At 40.6% G+C, this 26,092-nt stretch overlaps 1 protein-coding gene across 2 annotated transcripts; it reads right to left on the bottom strand.

Moving 5' to 3' along the window:
* Positions 1–2,409: 2,409 nt before the first annotated feature.
* Positions 2,410–25,779, bottom strand: lrsam1 (leucine rich repeat and sterile alpha motif containing 1). 2 transcript variants are annotated; one of them, XM_061074309.1, is made up of 25 exons: positions 25,546–25,779; positions 23,750–23,914; positions 23,468–23,524; positions 20,896–20,940; positions 20,667–20,744; positions 20,371–20,439; positions 20,194–20,278; positions 19,778–19,899; positions 19,556–19,646; positions 13,044–13,153; positions 12,903–12,932; positions 11,517–11,639; positions 10,722–10,861; positions 10,582–10,626; positions 9,637–9,707; positions 8,699–8,798; positions 8,486–8,573; positions 8,300–8,374; positions 8,055–8,135; positions 7,647–7,742; positions 7,036–7,134; positions 6,820–6,951; positions 6,291–6,357; positions 4,896–5,086; positions 2,410–3,513 (listed from the first exon to the last, which is right to left on the bottom strand). In XM_061074309.1, exons 2-25 carry the CDS (start codon positions 23,819–23,821, stop codon positions 3,391–3,393), a joined length of 2,190 nt encoding a protein of 729 aa, XP_060930292.1. In that variant the 5' UTR covers positions 23,822–23,914; positions 25,546–25,779; the 3' UTR covers positions 2,410–3,390. The 2 variants fall into 2 exon arrangements, with proteins under 2 accessions (XP_060930292.1, XP_060930301.1); XM_061074318.1 differs by having other exon boundaries at positions 4,896–5,083.
* Positions 25,780–26,092: the final 313 nt, after the last annotated feature.

Here is a 26,092-nt window from a genome sequence, read left to right as displayed (position 1 = left end):
AAATTGTATGATACTTCAACATTTCCACTCTGGCAATGTTGGTACCTGCTACGGTGGTGGTTCCATCTCCTAACTAATTACCCCCACTTCCTCTTCTATTACCCCTGCCCAAGCAAGTAAGAACTGCCATTATTATGTCATATGATGTTGTCATGTCTGTGTTGGTTTTCTTTGTGTGCCAAAGTTTCCTCCCACACATTCAAAAAATTAAATATGTGAGGAGGTTGAATATCTTTTCAAAGCAATGTTGTTAAAAAAAGGAAATGGATAATAATATTTGTCTCTGCAACAGGAGGAAATCAAGCTAAAGTCTCTGTTACTGATATGAATGAAAAATACTGACAATTAATTAGAGGGGATGTTACTCTGACATCAAAATTCATTTTGAACTAAGTTATGGAAAATATCGTAATTTAAATTGTGTAGAAGATCTTCAAATGTACACAGTATATTCACCGTCTTGTCCTATATTATAATTTAAAAAAAGTCAAATTTGAAGTACTATCTGACAGAAATTACAACTTAACCTTCTAAATGCTTTCCTCACTCATGCTCATTTCAGTCTGGGTTTTGCTCTCAACATTTCACTGAAACAGAGCAAGATACAGTTGTTAATTAAACACTGGTTTGCCAAGTGATAATCTAATAGTCTAATAATGAAGACATGCTCATTCTAACAATGCAGACTTGTTGGTCTGTCCACATTTGTTTTGAACCGGCTTAAAACCTATTTGGTCTCCCTTGATGACCACTACTCAACTAAGACTACCTTAACATAATGGGTCCCTCAAGGAACCATTGTGGGCCCTGTGCAATTCATTTTCTATTCCTGCCATATATTAAGTATAATACTGTATTACATGCAGTATAATCCTAAACCATCAGACATCAGACCTTAAGTGCAAGGGACCTGACCCTAGCAACATCAGTACTTGAGCCCTAATAAACAGCAATGGAATATTAGGAACTGAGGAAACTCCTCCTCTATACTCAGCTAAGGAGGCTGATAATGTGCTAAGATTATTTAACCCTTAATTAACATATATAAATAAGTAAATAGCCGATGAAGCTGATTGCAAATATGATCCATTCTACAGTGGCAGATTGATTTGTCCACTATTTAGGCCTAAAGCTACAACTTACCAAGAAGAAAAATAGCCATTAAAACTTATAATTAGCTAGTCCTGTTTATGGACAATGAAGGATTTGGTAACATGGGGGACCTCTGGCGGGTCACTTTTGAACATTTTGTCACTAATTTGGAAGGAACACAATGACTATTTCAATATATACAAATACAGAAAGGCTACTAATGCCTACACATTTTATGTCTAAATAATAATAAATGAACATGAGTATATTTATGTTGCTTGTGTATATATTTTTGAAACATTTATTAATTTATGCATTTATTTGTTTATCCATCTAACATTATCTAAGTGAAAACCAAGTGAAATAAATAATGACTGATATTATGCAGCATTTGAACTTCTTTTTATCATTACTATATCATTATTATTATATATATATCATCAGTGCATATCATATATATATATATATATATATATACGTGAATATATTGCTGACGTTGTTGTTGATCCACCGGAATACACATATTGAGTCCATCTTAGGTTTTATTGGGTCATTAGAAGACCATTTCATATTGTAGAATGTCACATCATATATATTTACACTGTCTAATCTTACACAGTCTACTTCTGCATTTGGTAGACTGACAACTGCTAAACTCACTGCAATGACTTATTACTGTCACAGTGCCGTGGTCGAGATGCCACTGTTCCCATTGAATGGAGAGAAGAAGCTTCAGTAAACTTTAGACTTTAAGAGCATCCATTAGCTTATAGTAGTCTCGAAAATAACTTCCCTTTCTCCAGAACTGCAGATACACAGAGAGTTCTGACCATTCTGACAAACAAACGTGAGCACCAACATAAACACAAACCATTTAGTGGTTTCATCTTTAAAATAACATCAGTAGTCAGTAGGGCTAGAAGGCTTCCCCCCCGACTGTAACCGCTCACATGGACATCCTGTAGTACAATATATATATATATCAAATAATAATAGTCAAAGTAAAGTATCAGGTTAGGAAAAGGAAGGTACCAGACACAGATGGCAGGTCACAGATGACATTCGTAAGTGCTGAATATTCCAAATAAAATCCCATATTTAATCGCAGTAGCATGTGTGGAGGTCGAAGATTGGGCCATACTTTGAAAATAAAAGGCTCAAACTATAAAATCTCAAAGTTTCAGGGAGAGAGGCTGGTACCACAAAACAGTATTTCTGATGTCTGTGCTGTGTGCACCCACGTTTCCAAACTACATACAACACACAAGGACATTCTGTATCAGAATGTTCAGGAGACATTAAGCACTTTATGTCAAATGGGGGATTCTGGTAGAATTTATTTTCTTACTGTTTTACGGAAATTTATTTTTACTTCCAACATAGGCAGTATATACAGTAAATTCACACATATATAGACATACATTATATATTTGTACTTAAATATAAGATATGTTTATTTTAGCCATTTTCTGTGACCTTAAACTTCTTTCTTCTTCATTCTTCATCCCTTTTTCCGACACTTATAATGCAAATACAGCTTCCTCTTCATACTCACTACCTCATTGTTATTATTATGGTCAGTTATTATTGTCTGCTACTTTTTAATTAGCTGAAAATACGGACATATTGGATATTTATAAGTGTCTTTGATTCTGATTACCACACAGTCATACGGTAAAACATTGTATTAGTAATTAGATAATGGTGAATAACGGTGTTAATAGGACCCAAGAAGATAGTTTTGGGTGCTTTGATCAATCCATAGTGTGGTGGATGTCAAGAATAGATCAAAAAGAGGAGAAGCTTCGTTTGAAAAGGAATTTTCAGTCAAGTTATCATTATATGCTTTGATAACTCCCACCGAATAACACAAGATAAGTTAGGATACAGTACAGAGGGACCTGGACGAACTATCAGTAGATTCTGTCTAAGTTGCCTTAGTCAACACATGTTACTTTGGTTGCAGAAACAAATAGTATTGTTTGAAAATAATAACATTTTAGAAAAAGGCACATATCAGTTGAGATAAAAATTATACAAACAAAAGAAACAAGCCTGTTTTAAAAAGAAAAACAGGCTTGGATAACCAGTAAAATAACACCATGAAAGAATTCTTTTCAAACTTGTTTCTTAATAAACATGACAAAGAGGTTTTGGATTAAAACAGGAACGTTGCTTGGCTGTTAACAATCCAGCTAATAGCTTCTCTATATAGGAAGAGGTTTGCCCACAGCAGCTTCATGATCATGCATAAATAAAGGGTGTTGCCGTCGGTGAAGGGCAGTGGCGCAGCTGGTTCTAGCCGTGGTAGAGTCGTACATGCTGCGATATGTTGCTGCGACACAAAGGGCAGTTCTGCAGAGCGTCGCTGCACACCTGACAACAGCAAACATGACCACAGGGCAGGAAGATGACCTGAGACTGGAGAGAGAAGACAATCAAGTCAGTCGCATGCAAAAGTCTTTGCATGGCTGCTAACATTTAATATTTGTACTTAATTACCACTCCTTTTGTTACTAAGATTTTCCAAAGTGAGAGCATTTTTCTGAAGTTTCGAATGAATTTTAAGGCCCGATCTTTTTTATCCCTTAAAAAAGTGTTAAGAATAGAGAATGGATGCAGTTTCATCTGTGAGTTCTCGGCCTTAACAGAACTCTACTCAGCCTCAGCAGATTTACCAATGCTGCAACAAAACTTGACTGACCGACAGCTTCTTTTTAACAGACAGTCCATTGTAAATACTGTGACCAGTCTCCTCTATAATAACTGAACATAGATTTTGTCTTTTCATTTTGGTTTTGCTGACTTGAGTTTTATGAGGCCGCTGGGAGCAGATTTATTTTTTATGTGTTGGTCACACTGGAGTGAATTGAACAGAGTTGGGTTTGCAGGGAAAACTAAAGCTTTTTTGTAGAATGGACAGTGGATTAAATTACTAAATGTTGGTTGCTTCCATGAATCATGGTCAGTTTGTTTTTGTTGTCCTGCTCTTGATGGCAGAGTATCTAACTACTGCTATTTGTGTTGTTACTGATTTGGGTGATTTGACAAAACTTAAAACTGTTACCTGTGGTGAAAGAGAAGCAATTCTAAAAATAGTGATGTACTTGTTTGATTATGAATGTGAAAATATGAATGATTGGAATAGGCTGTGTTTAATTGACCTGTGGTAATGCTCCAGCTCTTCTTCAGAATTATGCTTTGGTATAAGTAAGTCCCCCTCATTCAGGTCTACAATATATAATGTATTTTTTATTGTTTGTGTACTTGACGTTGTATGCAGAGCTTTTGATAGACAGTTTAGAGTGAAGTTAGAAAACTTACCAGATTTATGTGCAATGAAGATTTTATAGTCAATGTTTTTCAGAAATAGAAACAATTTTTTTCTGTTCATGTGTGTGACTTTTTTTTTCAAAATAAAAGATCTGTAATTCAGTTAGATAGAGAGCACTGCAGAAACAAAATGTAATTTATAATTCTTATTTTAAAGACAAATTGCCAAATATGAAGTGATTCTATGAATGTTGTCGCCATGACAGAGATCAGCACCTGTGCTGTGTTTTGGTGACTCAGTCGAATATGTTAAAATAAAATAAAAATCTATCCTTGGTTTGACCCAGTTGTCTAACCCTGCTATTTTTATCTGAGGACATAGAAGACATTTTAACCCCACAGACTGAACGCACACTGCCCTGGCCCACTGATCGCTACAGAGCACGGGTCACTTGTTTATTCAATTTCTATTAATATTTGTGTCCAAACTGCACCAAATAATACAATAAATTGCATTCATTTTTTCTTACCTCTTTCTCCATGCAGACCACACACTCTGAGCTCCCCGGTCCCTCCACGGGACTGGATGCTGCCGGAGTGACAGGAGATCCTGGGGTCTGGACAGCCGATGTATTGGGAAAAGAAGGAGGGGAGGGAGGAGATGGAGCTGTGGGGATGACTTCTGCTGCCTCATCCTGAGGGACCACCTTACATGCTCCTGCTGAAGGAGGACATAATCAGTGTACTGACTGAGGTTAACAGTTCTAGATTTGTTCTAAAATACACAGAAAGCCAATGCAAACTTAAAGGGATGGTTCACCCGAAGATGATAATTCACTTATTATCTACTCACCATTATGCAGATGGAGGGGCGTGCTAAGTGTAGTAAATGTCGGATAACAGCTGACATTTAGGCTAAAAACATGGTGTAAATGACACTGTTTTGAGTCGAAATTGAATGTCGGGGCTATTGGACACTTGGATGACACTACAGGAGCAGTATGGAGACATTTTATTTATTTTTTTCAGTTGTTTTAATGCGTTTGCAGTATTGGACTCCATTTACTTCAATTGAATTGGATTTGGCTGCAACGCTGATTACCCCTGAAACTCCAAAAGTGTTTTGTGGACTCAAACACTTCATCAAACCCTCGATTGGCATAGTGGTGAGTAGATGAGGGAATTGTTTTTTTTTGGGGTGAACTATCCCTTCAAGAACAGCAGTGTTTTGAACCCATTATAGATGTGCAGTGTTGTTGGTACATAGACTGAGGACATGTGCAGGTTTTGTTACATCAGAACAGAGACAGAGTTCCTGCGCATTTCCCATTAAAGAATTCCACACATTTTCAAACTTTTCAGAAAATTTTTCAGACCATATATGACACCTGAGTAAACAAAGTAGATACACATTATCTAAATAAAATCCAACCCCTAACATGTATGTTTTTGATATTGACTTTGTCTGCCATTCACAAAGTGTTCAGAACCCCTTCATTGACTTTAAACTTTTTGTTATGTTGCAGTCATTTGATAAAATCTTTATCTATGACTATTTCTGAATCTTGAAATGTAGATAACTTCAGACCAGGCCTCTTATCACTAGTGTGAAGTTTGGGGCTGATTGGACAAAGGATATTTGAGTTACAAAAATGTCCTGTTTCAGGACACAAACAAATTTGTGACGACTTCTTGGATGCACAGATTGGAATAAAAAGTCACTTCTGTAAAATTTAGCTGCAGCATCAAACTACATGAATGTTAGTACACTCTGTGCTCATGTTCCTGTTGTCTCATTTCATCCTATGACTATTTGCTCTTACGATTGTTTTGTGACCAGTGTGGCCACTGATTGATTCTTTGCTTTGTTGCCAAATGAACAATAGTTTTGTTATCTATAGTGATGTAGAATGTGTGTACAGTACCTTTTGGTTGGTGTTCCTTGGCCCAGTTCAGAAGAGCTTTCTGGATTCCTAACTCATTAATGCCAAGCTGAAAACAGATAAATATACACTACTGATCATTCTGCACAATCCTCATCAGAATTCATCTTTTGGGTGACTGTGGACCCAACACTGACTACCTGTGGAATTTATAAAACACATACAAATATAAAACAGCTACACATTAACATATCAGCAGACACAGAGCAACATTACTAGTCCAAGTATATTCGATCTATGTTTTTCCTCTACATCAACTCCTGACTTAAATATCAGTTTTTTTCGCAGCTCAATACTCCACTGTGCTCCCTAGCTAGTCTCTAACCTTGTCCTGGTTGCAGCAGACACTAGCATCACATCATTAGAGAATATAGTGTGCTTGACGAGAGAGATCTGTTACTAATCATGTTTTTAAATACGTTCAAGTTGATGACTATTATGTGGTCGAATATCTCTGATGTCAGAGTGGGTACTGCTGGAAAATGTGTTACTGATGATGTTGCACACAGACCTTCTTGAGGTCAGAGGAGGTCATGTGGCGAAGGGCCTCAGTCGTCACTCGATGATGAGCCAGGATGGGCAGGTAATGTTGAGCCGCCAGTTTACACAACAGGTTCACCAGCTCTTTCTCAACGCCCGCTTCCTATAACAACATGAGAGATTTACAACAGTACGCTCATGCTTCCCATGTCTCTTTGTGTCAGTAGTGTTCTGCTCTGTACTGCACCTGCATTCGCAGTGTCATGGGCTTGGCATCCAACAGCCTCTGATACTGGATCATCCAGTAGTTCTGCTGGTTCGACGCACACTTCTGCTCCAGCTCCACCTAAAAAACATACAATGTTTACTGATCTCATTCAGCCATTCTCCCCCTGAATTGCAGCGACAACAGGGGAGATGGGATCATTAACATTATAGTTCAGATGGCCACAGGCTAAAGGTGAATATGAAATTCATGTAAAAATTAAGAAATAGAAATTTGTGAGCAACTGATGATGCAATGGAGAAAAGCATGAGGAAATGCTACAAGAGATTAGTTAGTGAAGCTATCATCATAAAAGGCAAAGTGACCCTCTCAAAACAATCGCTCGAGTCAGACAAAGAGCCGGGTTCTGTTTAAGATTTCTCCCTGGTAAAAGGGAAGGTTCCCCCGCCACTGTCACCAAGTCCTTGCCCACTAGAAAATGTCAGGTACCTGTAAATAATGCTGTCAAGAATACAATCTAGACCTATTCCGAAAAGTGCTCTTTGATAACCTCTGGTATGATTTTGCACCATATAATTAGAGCTGAGTTGATATGTAGTCTACATTAGTGACCTCTGAGGCTGTTTCCTCACCAGAATCTGCCGCAGTTCCTGCTCTCTCTGCTCCCTCTGCTTCAGCAGCTGCTGCAACATATCACTGAGAGCTGTGCGCTGCTCCACCAGAACCTCCTGCACACCCATGAACACACACCAACCCGTGAGGTAGAGTAAAAATACACAGTCATTAGTAAATGTTGTTAAAAAGTCTAAAAATGAAACCTATCATTTGCATATTTACTATTATCACCCAATTTAAATTATATTATCTTTGCAACGTCCCTTTACTTCTCATTAATATCTTCAACATCAGCAGGCACATTAGTGTTGCCATGGAGCAATGACATGGAAATAACCAAAATTATATATATAGTAATCAAGGGAAGGAAGAGAACAAAATCTGGTAAATGTGGGAAGACAGAGAAAGGGGATGATGAAACCCACCTGCAGGTTCTCAGCATCCAGGTTGCGTCTTTTAATTTCCAGTTTAGTCAGTTGCATTAATTCACCCTCTATGAGCTTGATCTGAGGACAGTGGAGAACCAGACATCAAGCTTATAGTCTGAACAAAAGCTACATTGGGATGTCTTGAAAACTATGAGAGCATGTTGAAGTTGTTTAAATAGTCTTCGTCTGACGCTTGACAGATCAGACCCTGACACCACCCGTCTCCTCCCGTTCACACAGACCTGGTTGCGGATGGAGCCGTGTACAGCATCTTTCTGCAACTGCAATGCCTGGAATGCAACTTTCTGCATCTCCTCCTGCAGAGAACAAGCGTAGTTCATTACAGGTCATTCGGCCTGGTTGCAGAAACCAGGCACAACTCTGACTCACACCAAGTTAGATTCAGGAAAATGTCAGGCATCACATACCTCTTCCAAGATGTGGGCAATGGCTTTAGATTTGTCCAAAGCTTGGAGGGACAGCATCTTATCGAACCTCTTGTCCGAATTCTCCATACTGTTAAAGAAAAAGGAAAGATGAAACACATAGGAAGTTTACAACATGTTTGAATTGTTAGGTCCACATGTTACCATTCATCTGCTCAGATCAGATATCAGATCTGGTGTGTTTGTGTGTTTGACCTTCTATTGGCCTCAGAGACCACGCTCCGTCTTCGACAGTCACTAGCTTCCTGAAGGAGGTTCATAGCATAGCTGTACGACAGCATCTTCTGCATGGCCGCTTCAAGAAAGAAGACAGGGGATGAGCAGATTAAGATTTTGGAGGAAGAGAAAACATTGTGTCAAGGAAGAATAGGGAGAGAATACAATGAGACAAAGAATAAAAAGGTAACATTACAAACAAAGGTTTGTAAAGAGTTTGCCGGATACTGGATTTTTGAGGAAGCTTTTTTAGATTTTAACACTTTTGATTAAACAAAGAGGTTGTTTGCCACTGTAAAATGATTGCCGCGGCTGCAAATCTAGTTGCAATTTAACAAATCTTTAGCAGGCTCTAAGGCAACTTGTGGAACCGAGCCAAGGTGAGAGGGAGAATGAAGAGAAAAATAAAGAGTAGAGAGAGAATGGTATTTGACATTCAATCCAACTGCTTGTTGTGCGCATAACCTTGATACAATAACCAGTGGTGTCTGTGTGCCTGTCACACAGGGTGCAGATGAGAGCATGATGGGTGCTCACTTCACAAACTGACACAGTTTGTGGTTCTATTGAGTTGTACTTCATTACACAAACCAGTGTTTCTATTATCAAGTCCAGGTTTGATATTAGGAACCCTGCTCTTTGTAAGGCAGAGTAAAACAGCACTGCACACTACATTCTCCATATGATCATAGAGTTGAATAAACACGTCTCTATAAGATTTCATTAGAAAGTGAACAAACTACATATTGGTTTATTAGACTGCATTTGTTTTAGCCAGATGTAACTATAACGGAGTGTATACATTGTTTTGAGAAATCAATTATTACCAACAACAAATATTTCTTAGTGTGTTGATGAACACACTTATAAACAGCTGCTCCAAATATAAGTGAAGGTTTGACAGACAAGCTGCTCACCTGCCACCTCCCTCTTCCTCAGTGAAGTGGCCTCTTCCTGTGTGATGGCAGTCAGATGCTCCATACGGATCCTGTATGGGGATTCAACATTTATATTTTTATGGTTTACCAGTAAACACGGTGCTAGATGGCTGAAAAGAAAACCATTATGAAATGTAGAAATAATATAATTAAATTCCTTTACCACTACTAATGTGGTGTGTGTGTGTGTCAAATTTGGAAACAAGTATCAGAATAGACACTGTTGCAAACAGCAATACACAATGATACCCACTAAACACTAGTTTAGAAAGCTTCACCAGCAGATCTGAGGTTGTGACATGCTCTAAGCCAAATTCTTACATCGGCATGAAACCATGTGACCAACACAACCACGTTCTTCATCTCAAGGTACAGCCGAGGCTGATACAAAAATGCTGGATAGGTTTAAATTTCCATCACCATAATTAATCCTGAGGGGGCCATGAATGTCTGAACCAAATACAATTTTCATCTATCCAATCAACATTTCACTCAACCCAGTGCTGCTTTGTTCTTTTAGTTTTACCACGAAGATAGAAGACATTAGTTTATTTGTTGATTCAAATACTGTAGGTCATGGTTCAAAAACAGAAAGTTTCTACAGTGATGAGAAAAGAACAACAAGAATGTCTCACTCTGTTGGATTTGTTGGAACTGAAAAACGTTACTTGTGGTTGTAAGGTGGTGTGGTTCTTTGCTTACAAACTACCTGATAGAAGTTCTACCATCTAAGCTCAGATTCACAATATCTATTAATATGAAAGTTTTAATATCTTTTCACTGTGTGTTGTTTAAAAGTTTGTCTTATTTAAGAGTACGTGCAAAGTGCTCTGCACACATACTAAATCTTGAAAGTGAATGCTGCCATGTGTGCGATTGTCTCCTTCTGTATCTTTTTGCTGTAATATCCAACTGTCCACTTACCGATCTTCCTCCATGGCTTGAAGAAACTCTGTGCTCTTTTTCTGCCTGGAAAGACAGAAATAAATAAAAAGTAGTAAACAGAGATGCATCTGTGGACCCTGTTTTTGAAAGCCAACACAGCCACTTCTATCAGGTCTTACCGCTGGTTGTCCATCAGCATGTTGCTGATACGGCTGCTGATGCCGTCTTCAGCTTGTCTCACTTTTTGCAGCACCAGCAGCCTGTCGGCTTCTTGAGTCCTCTGCTGTTGGCTGACTCCATACTCCATACGCTCCTGCTCCTACATATCAGACATATAATAGACTAATGTGTAAAGTCTGAAATCAACACAAACCTGTTTTTAAAAGTAACTGATTAGAAAGACCTCTGTAAGTGGTAGTTACTTCAGTGGGTAGTTTGAGACTAGCTGACTAGCTTTTTGTTCTTCTTCCCTGTCAATAGCTGGTTTAGCATCAGATATCAGGCTATGAAGGTAGTTCCATCAGAGAACAGCCACAAGAAGAAACAAAAACTCCACCATAGACTTTAAAACATACCAAAAACAATACCCATGTAAATATATGTATATACATTTAGTTTTTTTGTTACAAATCCTGTGATAGAAATAAAACAACAATGTATGTGTTGTTTGTATTGTATAAATATCCTAAAAAAGCCTAATTCAGTGCCATAGAGCTCTATAGAGCCATTGTTGGACATTGTTGAGCCTGTTTTTCAATTTGTATTGTCTTCAGTACGAAATGAATGTGCCACAGGTTTTGATCTTCTCATGGGATTTGGTTACTAAAGATTTAAACATAGACTTAGGTGTGCCTTATTTTGTGTTGTGCATTGGGTTTTTCACCCTTTTTATTATGTGACATGTTTGTTCTGAGGGCACAGACTATGAACAGGAGAGCACGACTCATAAGCTGCACACAGATTATGTAGTGTACCTGTCGAACTGAGTTGAGTATGTTCTCCTTGCGGGAAGTGTTCATGAGCACAAGCTGGGTATGTTCGTCTTGCCTCTCTACGAAGTGCCGCTCAAAGGCCAGTTTCTCCTGCTGCTTCTGATCCTGAAGAATGGAGAAACATGTCAGTGTCGATATATTGCATTCACACGTATCTATTTTAAAAGAAAGCTTTGCTGTTATCTAGTACTGCAGCAGTTTACCAGAGCAAACGGGAAATAAGACCTCCAAGGCCGTGGAAGGGTGTTCCCATGGAAATATGGGAGCTTACTTTGAATCGGAGCTTAAAATGTGCTTGTATTGCAATGTTTTCCATGATTTAACGTAATTCTAGGTTTTATTATGGTTGGTCTTGCTTCACTTTGAGCATTTTAATTATTTTATTTATTATTTAATGACCGTTTTAATTTTGTTATGTTATTTGCATGTATTCTTACTTTGTTGACCCCAACAATTGTTCTCCAAATAGTTCCAGGCTGGACTATATCAATAATAAGTAACCAAGAACCCTCTGAGGAGAATTATATAATTGTTACATTATAATTCAACTTTGCACTTCAGATCCCTACAGAATCAACCAAAATGTCCAAGCTGGAAATCTCTGTCCGACCTCATATCACTTTGACATAACTGGCTCAATGTGGCTTGAAAAGCATCATCCGTCGAACACACAACCACATCTTTACAAGCTGGTACCTGAAGTGTATTCCCTTGCAAAAGGTGTTTTGGGTGTTCCGATTGAGCTTGACCACATGAAAGTAAAGGTGTGAATGCACCCTAGACGCATACAGTAGAGGACAGGTTGTGATGAGAATTCAATGCAAGTTGAACAGAGATCAGATCTCAATGTGTTAAAATTTGTTGTAATTACAGGTGTAAATACATACTGGGATATGGGGTAGAAGGTTTATCACAGTGTTCTTAATGCAAACAGGTGACTGCTGCTGCAATCCTTGCTGATGAGTGCAGTAAGACTGAAACCAAAAACTGGGCTTAAAGATGCTAAAAAGCTGCTTAGAGCTGGAGGAAACTGCACATTTGTTTATAATTCGCTGAGGCTCTGTCACCACAAGTGGCAACTCTCACAATATACAAGATTGGTGCAGCTTTAAGCACAAGTGTGAAGTTTCATTTACTGTTTTCGCTGTGACCTTTATACAACCATGCCAGCTTGTGTGGCATTTATGTCTGCAATGAGACATGTTTCGTTGGTGGATAAAATCCGGTATCCAAAAGCTTATTGTGCTGGAGGAAGGGGACTTTTTTAGTTTACAGGATGGGACAAAGTAAAATTACCCATGTTCACAACCTGAAAAACTACTATCAGATGGAAATCTGATGGTTATTGAGGCAACTGGAGTCACACACCTTTCTCTTCTCGTAGTCACTGAATTTGTTCTGCAACAGAAAGAGAGGAAAGTTTAAATAACAGTCTGCAGTTTAGCGGCAATGACGTATAGGTCCATGTTAACAGCTCTACAGTAAGCCATACACATGTTCCTTATGTACCTGCCAGGCCTCCTCCAAACCATCCCACTGGTCACAGTTCTGTTTGGCACAGTCATTCTCCAGCACTGGCAGGAGGTACTGGGATGGTGGGCAGTACTCCTCTCCCAGCTCTGAAAAGCACATCAACCAAGGAATCCATCACAGGTATGTTGTCAAACCTGTCAGATTTGGCGCTATACAAATAAAACTTAATATTTTATTATATATACACTCTCCAGACACTTTATTAGGCACAACTGTTCAATGCTTGTTAACACAAAAAGCTAGTAGGCCAATCACATGGCAGCAACTCAATTAATTTAGGCATCTAGATGTGGTGAAGACGACTTGCTGAAGTTCAAACCGAGCATCAGAATTTGGGAAGAAAGGGGATTTAAGTGACTTTGAACGTGGCATGGTTGTTGGTGCCAGACGGGCTAGTCTGTGTATTTCGGCTGATCTACTGGGATTTTCAAGCACAACCATCTCTCGGGTTTACAGAGACTGGTCCGAAAAAGAGAAAATATCCAGTGAGCGGCAGACAGTTGTGTGGATAAAAATACCTAGTTGATGTCAGAGGTCAGAGGAGAATGGGCAGAGTGGTTTGAGATGATAGAAAGGCAACAGTAACTCAGATAACCACTCGATACACAACCAAGGTATGCAGAATACCATCTCTGAACGCACAACACGTCGAACGTTGAAGCAGGTGGGCTACAGCAGCAGAAGACCGAGTCGGGTGCCACTCCTGTCAGCTAAGAACAAGGAACTGAGGGTACAATTCGCTAGGGATGGGTATCGTTTGGTTTTTATCCGATACCGGTTCCTAACCGATACTTTTAAAACGATACCGGTGCCTAAACGGTGCCTGAACCGATACTTTTTTCAAAAAAGTGCACAAAACGATGCTTGACTAAGAAAGGCTTTTTTATTGCCAAATCATTCTACTGGACCACTTGGATTCAGGCAAAGTATCTTCTTTAATAAGCTTCTCTGCTAGATTACTATTGTATCTGCTGTTTTAGATTGATAGTTTGAACTGTTTTGGCCTTACCTTGAATGGTATGAGATTGAAGCTTGTTTGTTTATTGAGAGTTTGTCTATTGATTTTTGCTTATTGTTTTCAGTTTCACTCAAGTGACTGAGAGCTAAAACAACACCAGCTAAGGGTAAAGTGCTTGATTCTTATTACTATTCTGTTAAAGAGTAAGTGATTTAGATTTTTTATTCCTATTCTGTTAGAGGAAGTTCTGTGACCTTTAAACTTTAGTTGTAAACACACTTGGTCCAGAAACAGTTTCTGGCAAAACTGTCACTGATTAAAGGCACAGGTTCCTATTGTGTTTGAGATTGCCCTATTAGCACCAGGTGTCTGAGATTCCCTCCTGAGCAGGGGGAGTGGTCAGCACAGCTGAGTTAGGGATTAAAAACCTTCTCAAAACCAGAGAACCTCAGTGTGCATTTTAACTTCTGGGGTTTCATTCTACTGGACCACTTGGATTCAGGCAAAGTATCTTCTTTAATAAGCTTCTCTGCTAGATTACTATTGTATCTGCTGTTTTAGATTGATAGTTTGAACTGTTTTGGCCTTACCTTGAATGGTATGAGATTGAAGCTTGTTTGTTTATTGAGAGTTTGTCTATTGATTTTTGCTTATTGTTTTCAGTTTCACTCAAGTGACTGAGAGCTAAAACAACACCAGCTAAGGGTAAAGTGCTTGATTCTTATTACTATTCTGTTAAAGAGTAAGTGATTTAGATTTTTTATTCCTATTCTGTTAGAGGAAGTTCTGTGACCTTTAAACTTTAGTTGTAAACACACTTGGTCCAGAAACAGTTTCTGGCAAAACTGTCACTGATTAAAGGCACAGGTTCCTATTGTGTTTGAGATTGCCCTATTAGCACCAGGTGTCTGAGATTCCCTCCTGAGCAGGGGGAGTGGTCAGCACAGCTGAGTTAGGGATTAAAAACCTTCTCAAAACCAGAGAACCTCAGTGTGCATTTTAACTTCTGGGGTTTCATTCTACTGGACCACTTGGATTCAGGCAAAGTATCTTCTTTAATAAGCTTCTCTGCTAGATTACTATTGTATCTGCTGTTTTAGATTGATAGTTTGAACTGTTTTGGCCTTACCTTAAATGGTATGAGATTGAAGCTTGTTTGTTTATTGAGAGTTTGTCTATTGATTTTTGCTTATTGTTTTCAGTTTCACTCAAGTGACTGAGCTAAAACAACACCAGCTAAGGGTAAAGTGCTTGATTCTTATTACTATTCTGTTAAAGAGTAAGTGATTTAGATTTTTTATTCCTATTCTGTTAGAGGAAGTTCTGTGACCTTTAAACTTTAGTTTTAAACACACTTGGTCCAGAAACAGTTTCTGGCAAAACTGTCACTGATTAAAGGCACAGGTTCCTATTGTGTTTGAGATTGCCCTATTAACACCAGGTGTCTGAGATTCCCTCCTGAGCAGGGGGAGTGGTCAGCACAGCTGTAGCCACTCATCGTCAACTCTGGTTAAAACCAGCAAATGTTTGGAGCGTCAGCTTCAGCGTCTGTGTAAAGACTCCTCGTATGAAGACTCGGAGGATAAAGACAAAGGAGTCTTCGTTGGAGTCTTCGGGGGAGGCTGAGGGGGAGGCTGAGTATAAAAACTGCATTTTATTTTGAATATGTGTAAACTTTCCGTGCGAATTTCTACTCGTAGATACTATAGGCCTTGCACTCGGTCACACAGACACCGTAACCTTTCCTCTCTTATCTATCCCACCCGTTCCACACATACCCAACACCTTGTCACAGGGGGCCTATGGAACTGCCAGTCAGCTACCCGCAAGGCAGACTTCATCTCGGGCTTTGCTACACAGCAATCGCTTGACTTCCTTGCTCTCACTGAGACTTGGATCACACCGGACAACACCTCCACCCCAGCTGCTCTCTCCTCGGCCTTCTCCTTCACCCACACACCCAGACCCACTGGTAGGGGTGGTGGCACAGGTTTACTAATTTCCCGCAAATGGTCCTCTTCTCTCTACTCGCTTCCACTTTTTACCCCAACGTCTTTTGAATTTCATGCTGTGACAGTTTCTCATCCGGTACAATTAACTATTGTTGTTCTCTACCGTCCACCAGGTTCTTTGGGAGATTTCTTGGAGGAATTAGACACACTCCTTTCAAACTTCCCAGAAAACGGCCCTGCACTCATCCTCCTGGGTGACTTTAACATCCAGACAGACAAGTCATCTGATCTTTTACTTTTAATGTCTTCTTTTGCTCTCTCACTCAGTCCTTCCCCTCCTACTCACAAAGCCGGTAACCACCTTGACTATATTTTCACCAGGAAATGCTCAACATCTAACCTCACTGTAACTCCACTTCATGTCTCCGACCACTTCTTTATCTCCTACTCTCTCCCACTGTCTCAAAACAACAACCCTACCACATCAACAGAGTCTGTACCTGTCCGTCGCAACATTCGTTCCCTCTCTCCTGCCTCTCTAGCATCCTGTGTTTTGTCAGCTCTCCCTTCCACTGACTCCTTCTCACTCATGCATCCTAACTCTGCCACAGACATTCTCCTTTCTACTCTGTCCTCCTCTCTTGACTCTCTCTGCCCTCTTATGTCATGACAGGTCCGCCAGTCCTCCCCAGCTCCGTGGTTGACTGACTCGGTGCGTGCCGACAGAGCCACTATGCGAGCATCAGAAAGGAAATGGCGGAAATCTAAACACCTGGACGACCTGCTCGCCTATCAGTCTCTTCTCTCCTCTTTTTCTGCCTCTATCTCAACAGCCAAAAGCACTTTTTACCAAACTACTATTCAATCCTCATTTTCTAACCCCAAAAAACTCTTCTCCATCTTTTCAAACCTCCTCGACCCCCCCAGTCCCCCTGCTCCCTCCTCCCTTCTACCAAGCCACTTTGTCAACTACTTTACAAAAAAGATTGATGACATACGATCTTCTTTTTCTGATCCTCCTTCTAGAACCACACCTCCATCAACTTCATCTTCATCCCCTTCGCTCTCCTCTTTCACCCCTCTGTCTCCCAATCAAGTTCTGACCTTGGTAACCTCTGCCCGCCCGACCACCTGCCCCCTTGACCCCATCCCTTCTCACATTCTCCAGTCTATTGCTCCTGACCTTCTTCCTTTTCTTACTCATCTTATCAACACTTCCCTCTCAAATGGCTGTTTCCCTAATTCTCTGAAGGAGGCAAGAGTAAATCCTCTCCTGAAGAAACCCACCCTCGACCCGTCTGCAGTAAATAACTACAGACCTGTCTCTCTTCTTCCCTTTGTTTCCAAAACTCTCGAGCGTGCAATCTTTAATCAACTCTCCTCCTATCTGAACCACAATAATCTTCTTGACCCTCGCCAGTCTGGTTTCAAGGCAGGTCACTCAACTGAGACTGCCCTCCTTGCTGTCTCTGAGCAGCTTCACACTGCTAGAGCAGATTCTCTCTCCTCTGTCCTTATCCTTCTAGACCTCTCTGCTGCATTTGACACAGTGAACCACCAGATCCTGATCTCATCCCTTCAGGACCTGGGTATCTCAGGCTCTGCCCTCTCCTTGCTCTCTTCCTACCTCAACGAACGCACTTATCGGGTAACTTGGAGAGGATCTGTTTCTGAACCTTGTCCTCTCACTACTGGGGTCCCTCAAGGTTCGGTCCTGGGTCCTCTCCTCTTTTCTTTGTACACCAACACTCTCGGCTCTGTCATTCACTCACATGGCTTTTCCTACCATAGCTATGCTGATGACACCCAACTAATCCTGTCTTTTCCCCGATCAGAAACACAGGTAGCAGCTCGAATCTCTGCCTGTCTGACTGACATCTCTCAGTGGATGACCGCTCACCACCTGAAGATTAATCTTGACAAGACTGAAATACTTTTCCTTCCAGGGACAAACTCTCCCACCCATGACCTGACTATTAACTTTGACAACTCCGTGCTGACCCCCACTCAGACTGCTAGGAACCTGGGTGTGACACTCGACTGCCAACTCTCCCTTTCTGCCAACATTACTGCAACAACGCGGTCCTGTAGATTCATGCTTTACAACATCCGGAGAATACGCCCCCTTCTCACTCAGAAGGCGGTGCAGGTTCTGGTCCAGGCCCTGGTCATCTCACGCCTCGACTACTGTAACTCCCTCCTGGCAGGTCTACCTGCTACTGCCATCCGACCTTTGCAGCTCATCCAGAATGCAGCAGCTCGACTGGTTTTTAACCAACCTAAATTCACTCGCACTACTCCGCTCCTCCGCTCCCTACACTGGCTACCAGTGGCTGCCCGCATCCGGTTCAAAACACTAGTATTCGCATACCATGCTGTAAACAGATCAGGTCCAGTTTACATCCAGGACATGGTCAAACACTACACACCAGCACGTTCTCTCCGCTCTGCTTCAGCTAAACCACTCGTTCCTCCTTCACTGCGAGCTAAACAATCATCAAAATCACGACTGTTTGCTGTCCTAGCTCCTAAATGGTGGAATGAGCTCCCACTCGACATCCGGACATCTGAAAGTTTACACATCTTTCGCCGAAAACTAAAAACACACCTCTTCCGACTGTACCTTGAATAAAAAAAAACAAAACACTAACCACTTTTGAAAACTAACACTTTGGTAACACTAAAATGGCACTTACTTATAGCACTCTGTAGTTTTGCTTTATTTCGAAGAAATTTTACTGTCTTGATTCTTGTTGTTCTTGGTTTGTACCCTCAGGGTTGAATGCACTTATTGTAAGTCGCTTTGGATAAAAGCGTCAGCTAAATGAAATGTAATGTAACCCACCGCTTCCCGTGAAGGAAGGAGCGGAAGTGTGAGGAGGCGGGAGGAGCGGAGACCTCAGTCTTCCATTGGCTCAGGCACCGAAATGAAGCACCGAAATCTCCGTTGCATTTCGGTCCGGGTAGGTACCGGTTGTATTGGAACCGATTCGCACAGGCTCACTAAAATTGGACAATAGAAGATAGGAAAAAAACGTTGCCTGGTCTGATGAGTCTCGATTTCAGCTGCGACATTCAGATGGTAGGGTCAGAATTTGGCATAAACAACATGAAAGGATGGATCCATCCTGCCTTCTATCCATCCTGCCCTGTATCAACGGTTCAGGCTGGTGGTGGTGGTGTAATGGTGTGGGGGATATTTTCTTGGCACACTTTGTACCTTAGTACCAATTGAGCATCTTTTAAACGCCACGCCTTGCTGAATCTATGCTACGAAGAATTAAGGCAGGTCTGAAGGCAAAAGGGGGTCCAAACCGTGTACCAAGGTGTACCTAATAAAGTGGCCGGTGAGTGTATATATATATATATATATATATATATATACATATATAGTATTGCTAATATACGGGGAAAAAATTTAATTGGAGAAAATTGGTTTTCATTAGGCAGATATATCTTAAAACTGTGATTCTAAGTTATTTATCAACTAACAATAGCATAAAGAATATAAGGAACTTAAGTCAAAAACCACACAGACTATGAAGTGTGTGTGTGTGTGTGCTTGTTTAAATTCTCACCTGTGCATAGGAAGCGTTGAATGCTCTCTGTGCCTTCTGTGCACACAGATGCAGGTGGGTAGGTCATCTTGGCAGCATCAAGTGTAAAGCTCTGTCACAGTACACACACACAGAGACAAAGACACACACACACATCACACACACACATCACACACACACAGTTTGTGTAAAGTCATATCTAGATTTACATCTTTCTGCAAATGTCATTCCAAGAACACACACCTCTAGCGTGCGGATGTAGGCCAGAGGTTTGGGGAGCTGGACAATGTTGTTATCACTCAGGTCCAGGGAGCGCAGGCTGCTCATAGAGCCAATTGTTGATGGCAGCTCACTGAGAAAGTTACCTATTATATACAAAGTGATAAAGTATGTTATGATGATAGCAATTGATAAATGTATTGTTATATTATATATATATATATATGTAAGGTACAGGTAAAAGTTTGTTTCTTCTTCTTGCTCATTTTGTATTCAGGGAATGTTTAAAAGTGTATGGTTTTGTTTTGTAAAATAGTTTTAGGATTACACTAAAATTAACAAAATAAACTAAACTAAAAAATAACATAACCAATGTAATTTCACTTGTACATGGCCTTGTGTACTCTCACTAGTGGACAAACAAGCAGTTGGAATCATACCTTTCAAATTGAGTGTCTGCAGAAGCTGCAGGTCCCCGATGGAATCTGGCAATACCTTTAAACGATTCTTCTCCACATTCAGAATCTGACAGGACACAAAATGACCACAAGCAATTGAGCAACATTTGTTCACATTCCTTCTCTCTGTATCATGAGTCAAGTTCAGAATGACGTTACCTGCAGTGAGGCCAGCTTCCCAATGTCTTCTGGCAGCGATGTGATCTTATTTTCATGCAGATCCAAAACCTTTGGAAACAGACAGACTGAGTAACTCATGCTTAGTTCATTGGACTGGCATTGGTCAGGGATCTTTTTTTTATCTAAATATAAATATATATGTATTAATAATCTTACATTTTCTATCATTAAATGTTTGCTTAAAAGTTGACTATAAATAAGGAGGTCCTGCTCTGTGTGGGGTTTGTAAATCATACAACACTGTCATATTCTTGCTTGTGTCTAGTTTACACTACCTTTAAAGTGGCCAGAGAACAGATGTCGCATCCTTTGGGCAGCAGTGACTTCAGCTCATTGTTGTGGAGGATAAAGACCTGTAGGAGAACAACAGAGGAAATGTCTGTCTGACTGCCACATAAGTCAACCACATAAACTGACACTGATATTAGTAATAAAGTACTTATTACATACAATGCATAACAAATAGATAGTCAATAACTTTGCAGCTGCACAGTGTATCCTTACCTTCTTCTGTAGAACCTTGCACATGGAAAAGGCATTTGAGGGAACCTGCAACAGAGCACCCGTAATATGTCATCTGTCGAACTAACCTCACACTAATAAATACAGAATATATAAGAGTTTCTGTTGCAGATAAAGCAGTAATGTGTAAAATGGAATCTTCAGTTGGAAGGATTAAGATGCAAGGAATCACATTTTGTCCTCTCCTATGAACCGTCATATGATTGGACATTTTGTTTCAGCTGGATCAGCTGTCAGTCGGCTTCAACGGCTCTTTGGTGACTTTTGATTTATTCCATAGTACAGCACTGTCCAAATACTAATAAGGGCACACACCCACTTAACCCTATCAAACATCTATACATTCATTAAAAACATACAATATGTATTTACTATGTTCAAATTAATCAAGGAAGAGAGAGAGAGGCGCGGAGGGGCTGAGCATATCACTGTGCTGCATGCAGCTCTACAATAAACTTAAATGGAAAAGATTTTTAAGAGATAATCAATATGTGGCGGAAGCAGCTCCCGTCACAAATAAATCAATTCATGTGAAACACTTAGAGGGATAAACTATATTTTCAATTCCCTACAGCTACTTTAGACTTGCATTGAACTACAAATAACCTTGTGACATCCTACTGTAAGAACGCAACTGTTTGAGTCGATCGCTCCGATCTTTCTCCTGAGTTTCCCCTTCCAGCTCCCTCATCAAAGCTCTGGGTAATGTCTGAAACAGCTGATATAAGACCACAGTAGGAGATACTGCTCAAGATTCACTGCGAGCAAATGGGCATGTTGTCGACGCTGGCAAAGATTTCAAGAGAGCTTTTGGTGATAAGAAGCAACTCTAGGGTGAGAAGACATCAGCTAGGCTGTCCTTCAATGTGGCCCAGGACAAGAGAGGTTTGACAACCCCACCTTCACACTGCGAAGTAAGAAAAATATAAGACCTCCTGAACTGTTCATTGCATATATTAAAATACAATTGATTTACTCTCACTTTTCCCATTTTCATAGTTCTGTTGTGTTCTCAGATTTCCCAAATGATTTAATGCTGAAGTTGGGGCACTTTGCATGAAATAAAGAACATCTCGATCACCATGTGTAGGAAATAAAACATAAGGAAATTTATCTCATGACCATGTCCAGGGGTCTCATTAATAACCATTGTATACGCACAAAACGGGGCCTGAAACGTACGTATGCCAATTCTCACGCAAACGTTGAGATTTATAAAAACAAACTTGACGGGAAAATGTTCATATCCCCACAAACTCTGACCCATGTGTAAGAACGTTTTGGAGACGGGAAAGTGGTGACGCAGACGTGAGGTGGTGAACTGGTACAGATTATTGATCCACTTCATAATTAACATTAAAGCCAACAGCTTAGATGTGCTCGCGCAACATATCTGTTCCACACAAATCTTTTAATTAAAAAATCTATAAACAACTTACAGCAAATTGCATTCAGATTCCATTAAACAGCGGAGTTACAGAGCTGAGTCATAACCAGTTTTTAACAATATCTTCTAACACTGTGCGTGGATCATCAAATCACTGCAGTGACTGTGACATCAGGCGCACAGAGCACCCAGAACGACCTTTAGATCACTTATAAGAAATGAAGAAACTTTCCAAATAGTATCCCAGAGTGGAGGTGAGGATCCACTGATGAGAGGTAATCGGTACGATGCTCTTAAATAAATACTGTGGTGACAGTGACACTGGTGCATGACGGATGCACGCGAATGGAAGGATGAGGAGGAAACGCGGGTTCAGCGATGTCTGATCAGCTGATATAGATTCTACTGATCTGTGATCTCTGAGCTGAACTGATTCCAGTATCACACAGATCAACCAACAGTACCGAACCATCCCAGTACAAACACAAGCATTTAATGATAATTCTGTTGAATTCTATGAATTGAGGACATCACAGCAGTCTCTGAATTTAATAATCCTGCAGTTTTGGGCGATTAAAATACAAACAGACAATACAACAATTTCCCTCAAATTCAGAGAGGGTTTTTTGTTATGCCCCCACCTTTGAATTGTATTTTTTTTTACTTCAGGATCCATTCTTTCTATCGTACTCACTCTCACACATTGTTTTATCCACAGCAGTGGCAGAGTATCAGTGTATTTTCTTTATTAGTGACATCACTGCTGTCCCATAAAATCGCTCTTCACCTCCACCTCACTAACAAACACCTCGATGTCAGTTTCAGAAAGTTTTGCTTCCTCTTCTCATCGCATGATGCCATGACTGGCCGTGGAACCCATTGGCCAGCAGCATAATTTAATATTGATGACATGCTTTGCACTGACCATTTATGGTTGAAAATGGGCGTGTGGAGGGCGGATTTGGAGGAAGATCAACGTACGAAGGTTTGCCACTTATATTTTGCATATGTTTGACCGGACTCCATTCAGACCTGGTATTAAGCTCCATCCTGGGTGATCCTATCACAAGAGGACAGCTCGAAGAGATCCCATCTCTCAAACCACAGTTTGATCTTTACTGCAATCAGTAATGCTTGTCTCACAACTGTTCACAGTCACATACTCACATCTGAGAGTTCACAAGCTGAGATATCCAGGATGTCATCGGCACCCGCCTCCTTAGACTGAGAAGCAAGGAATCAGAATTACTGGGTTTGTTTGAAATAGAAGTCCTATTATTTAGAGATAAAGGCAATCGTTATGTGAACTAAAATGTAATAAAAAAGCTCTACGCTTTGGTGATAGATTTTCATGGATGAAAAAAATATAATCTCGTAAAACTAATCACAAAAAATGGCTGCTAAGTGAGGCAGTGACTGGAGGTTATCTGGTGGACACATTATTCTTACCCGGCACAGCTGATATTCCAGTCTCTTTTGGGACTCATCGCTGGGCTTCTTCTTCCTGAAGAACAGAGGCATTGTATTCTGCGTCTCGCTCCTCTGTGCAGTCTCTCTGCCTACTGGCTTTGCCTCCTGCCCCTCCACTGCACTATAGGAGCCGCCCCTGTCGTCCTACAGCAGAGAGTTAGGAAAAGGGTTGAAATGTTTTTCCTTTTTGGTAGGAGATGCACTTGACAATTCTAACACCAATCAGGCCTCATCCACTGAAAATGACAATGAGGCAGTCGAAGAGATGAAGCAGCATGTACCAGGCCAAGACTCTGTTTCAGATGGAGCAGACAAGCACTCCCGTTGATGTTTTTGAAGATGCCAAGCAGACACATCCTCACCATGAAGAGGATAAATCTGATGATGATGATGATGATGATGTCATAAGCGATCCAGACTATACCATCCTTTGATGAGTCTTTTGAAGTGTGTGTTCAAAGACCATCCAGAAACTCAAGGAGATTAAACAAACACAAATGGAGTGTGACAGCAAGCATAGGACTATTTAACGCAAAATAGTAACGGATAACTTCACCCCGAGAGACGACGTCATCAAACTCCAGACTGCAAGAATCAGGCCATCACCTTACTATGTGAAGGTGCTCAAGCATGATGAGTTCCTGAAAATGAATGAATCTTACTTCATTAGCATCAGACCAGGCAAAAAGTTGGAGATCTGACTGTGATCACTTGCGGGCTCTTCAGGTAAGCAGTGAATGCGAGGTCCGTTTCAAGCTGTTCTTCTCGGAGGACCCTGCATGGGAAGCACTGCCACAAAGGGTACAGGTGCCAAATGAGCCGATAGCATGGATAGGAATGTTTCCATGTGCTCTGCCAATCAAGGAGAGAAAGTTCCAGGACCTCCAGTCAATGAAACACGTCATGCCTGTTGAGTGTCATTACTTTTTTGACAATTTGCCACATTAATAGGCATCAGTCAAGAACCCAGCAAAGAAGAGCTGGAGGGTGAACTGAGGGGATGCACATGCCTCCTCAGCATTATGTTTAGTTAGTTTGTTAGTTATGCTTTATTGTTGCCAGAGTTGAAGGTTTAAAATTGCTTAAGTCACAAAGGCTTGTTCAAAAATGTCATTTATTCCTAAATGTTACATCATTGACAGACATTGTTATTAGCATGTCAATAGTCATCTATTGCCATAACCTTTTTGAGTGAAATTATTAATAAATAGCATATATTCAATATCTGATCAAAACTAATTGTTTTCTGAAAAACCTGAAAAAATGACTTGGGCCATCATGACTATGTCCAGGGGGAAATCATGCTTTCTTGTTTAATCCTGGATCAAACTTCCATGTTTAAGGTGTTTAAATAACCTCTGTCCATCCCGCAATGTCCATGGACCAAGAACCCTCTGCTTTGACGGTCAAAATATTGACAAAAAGGTGAAGTAAGTTGCGTTGTACACATAGGTTGTACACTGTTTACTGAAAGCAACATGGGCGCTGTATTTGTGGGTGTGGGCAGGGGGTGGAGCATTACCGCAAATTGCGTAGCTGATGTTGATGACAGCGTAACAAACACATACTTTAGTAAAATATTATCCACATGCACTTTTCACCGTATAACAGCCGCTCTTAATGACAGGGATGGTATGTTTAGCACCCCGACGACATCGTCCTCTCCTGCGTCTCACAAACAGCTGATGACACCGTTGCGATGTTAAGCCACATACTTTAACAACACTACACCTGACTAAGGGGGTTAGGTAAACTAACCCATGTCTAATACTCACAGGCCTTGTGTTGTTGTTGTTCCACTGCTCCTCACTCCAAAGAGTGAACGGTTAATCCGTGATGTGCTAACGCTAAGGGCTAACAGTTAATCCAGGCTGCTGATTGGCCGAGTAGAGCAGAAGGGAAATCGGAAAGGTTTCTTCCTGGTTCCTGTCATGGACAGAAAGCTACAGACAGCAGTGCGTCCCGTGGTGTGCGCGGTGTACAACCTCTGTGTACAACTGATCACAAGAAAGCTGATGTCTTCTTTAGTTGTTGGTCGACTGTAACTAATGTTAGCTATAGGCTGCACGTCGCCCTCTGCTGTACGGAGGGTGCAGTATCGCCATCTAATACATGTCTCAGCCATATTCAAAATAAAAAGAATGAGGATTGATTCAAGCTGTCCTTTTGTTTTCATCGAAACAAACTGATTCACACTCTACTTTGATTTCATAGGCAGCTTCCTGGAAAGTACTTCTTCTGTGGTCGTCCATATTTAAGTTGACATTCCCTAGCAGAAAGATCTGTTAACAAATGTTTTTAATGGACTTGGGTCAATCACAT

This window comes from Limanda limanda, chromosome 1 (assembly GCF_963576545.1).
Source record: "Limanda limanda chromosome 1, fLimLim1.1, whole genome shotgun sequence".
NCBI classification, from domain to species: domain Eukaryota; kingdom Metazoa; phylum Chordata; class Actinopteri; order Pleuronectiformes; family Pleuronectidae; genus Limanda; species Limanda limanda.
This window is presented reverse-complemented; position numbering and strand designations above follow the sequence as displayed.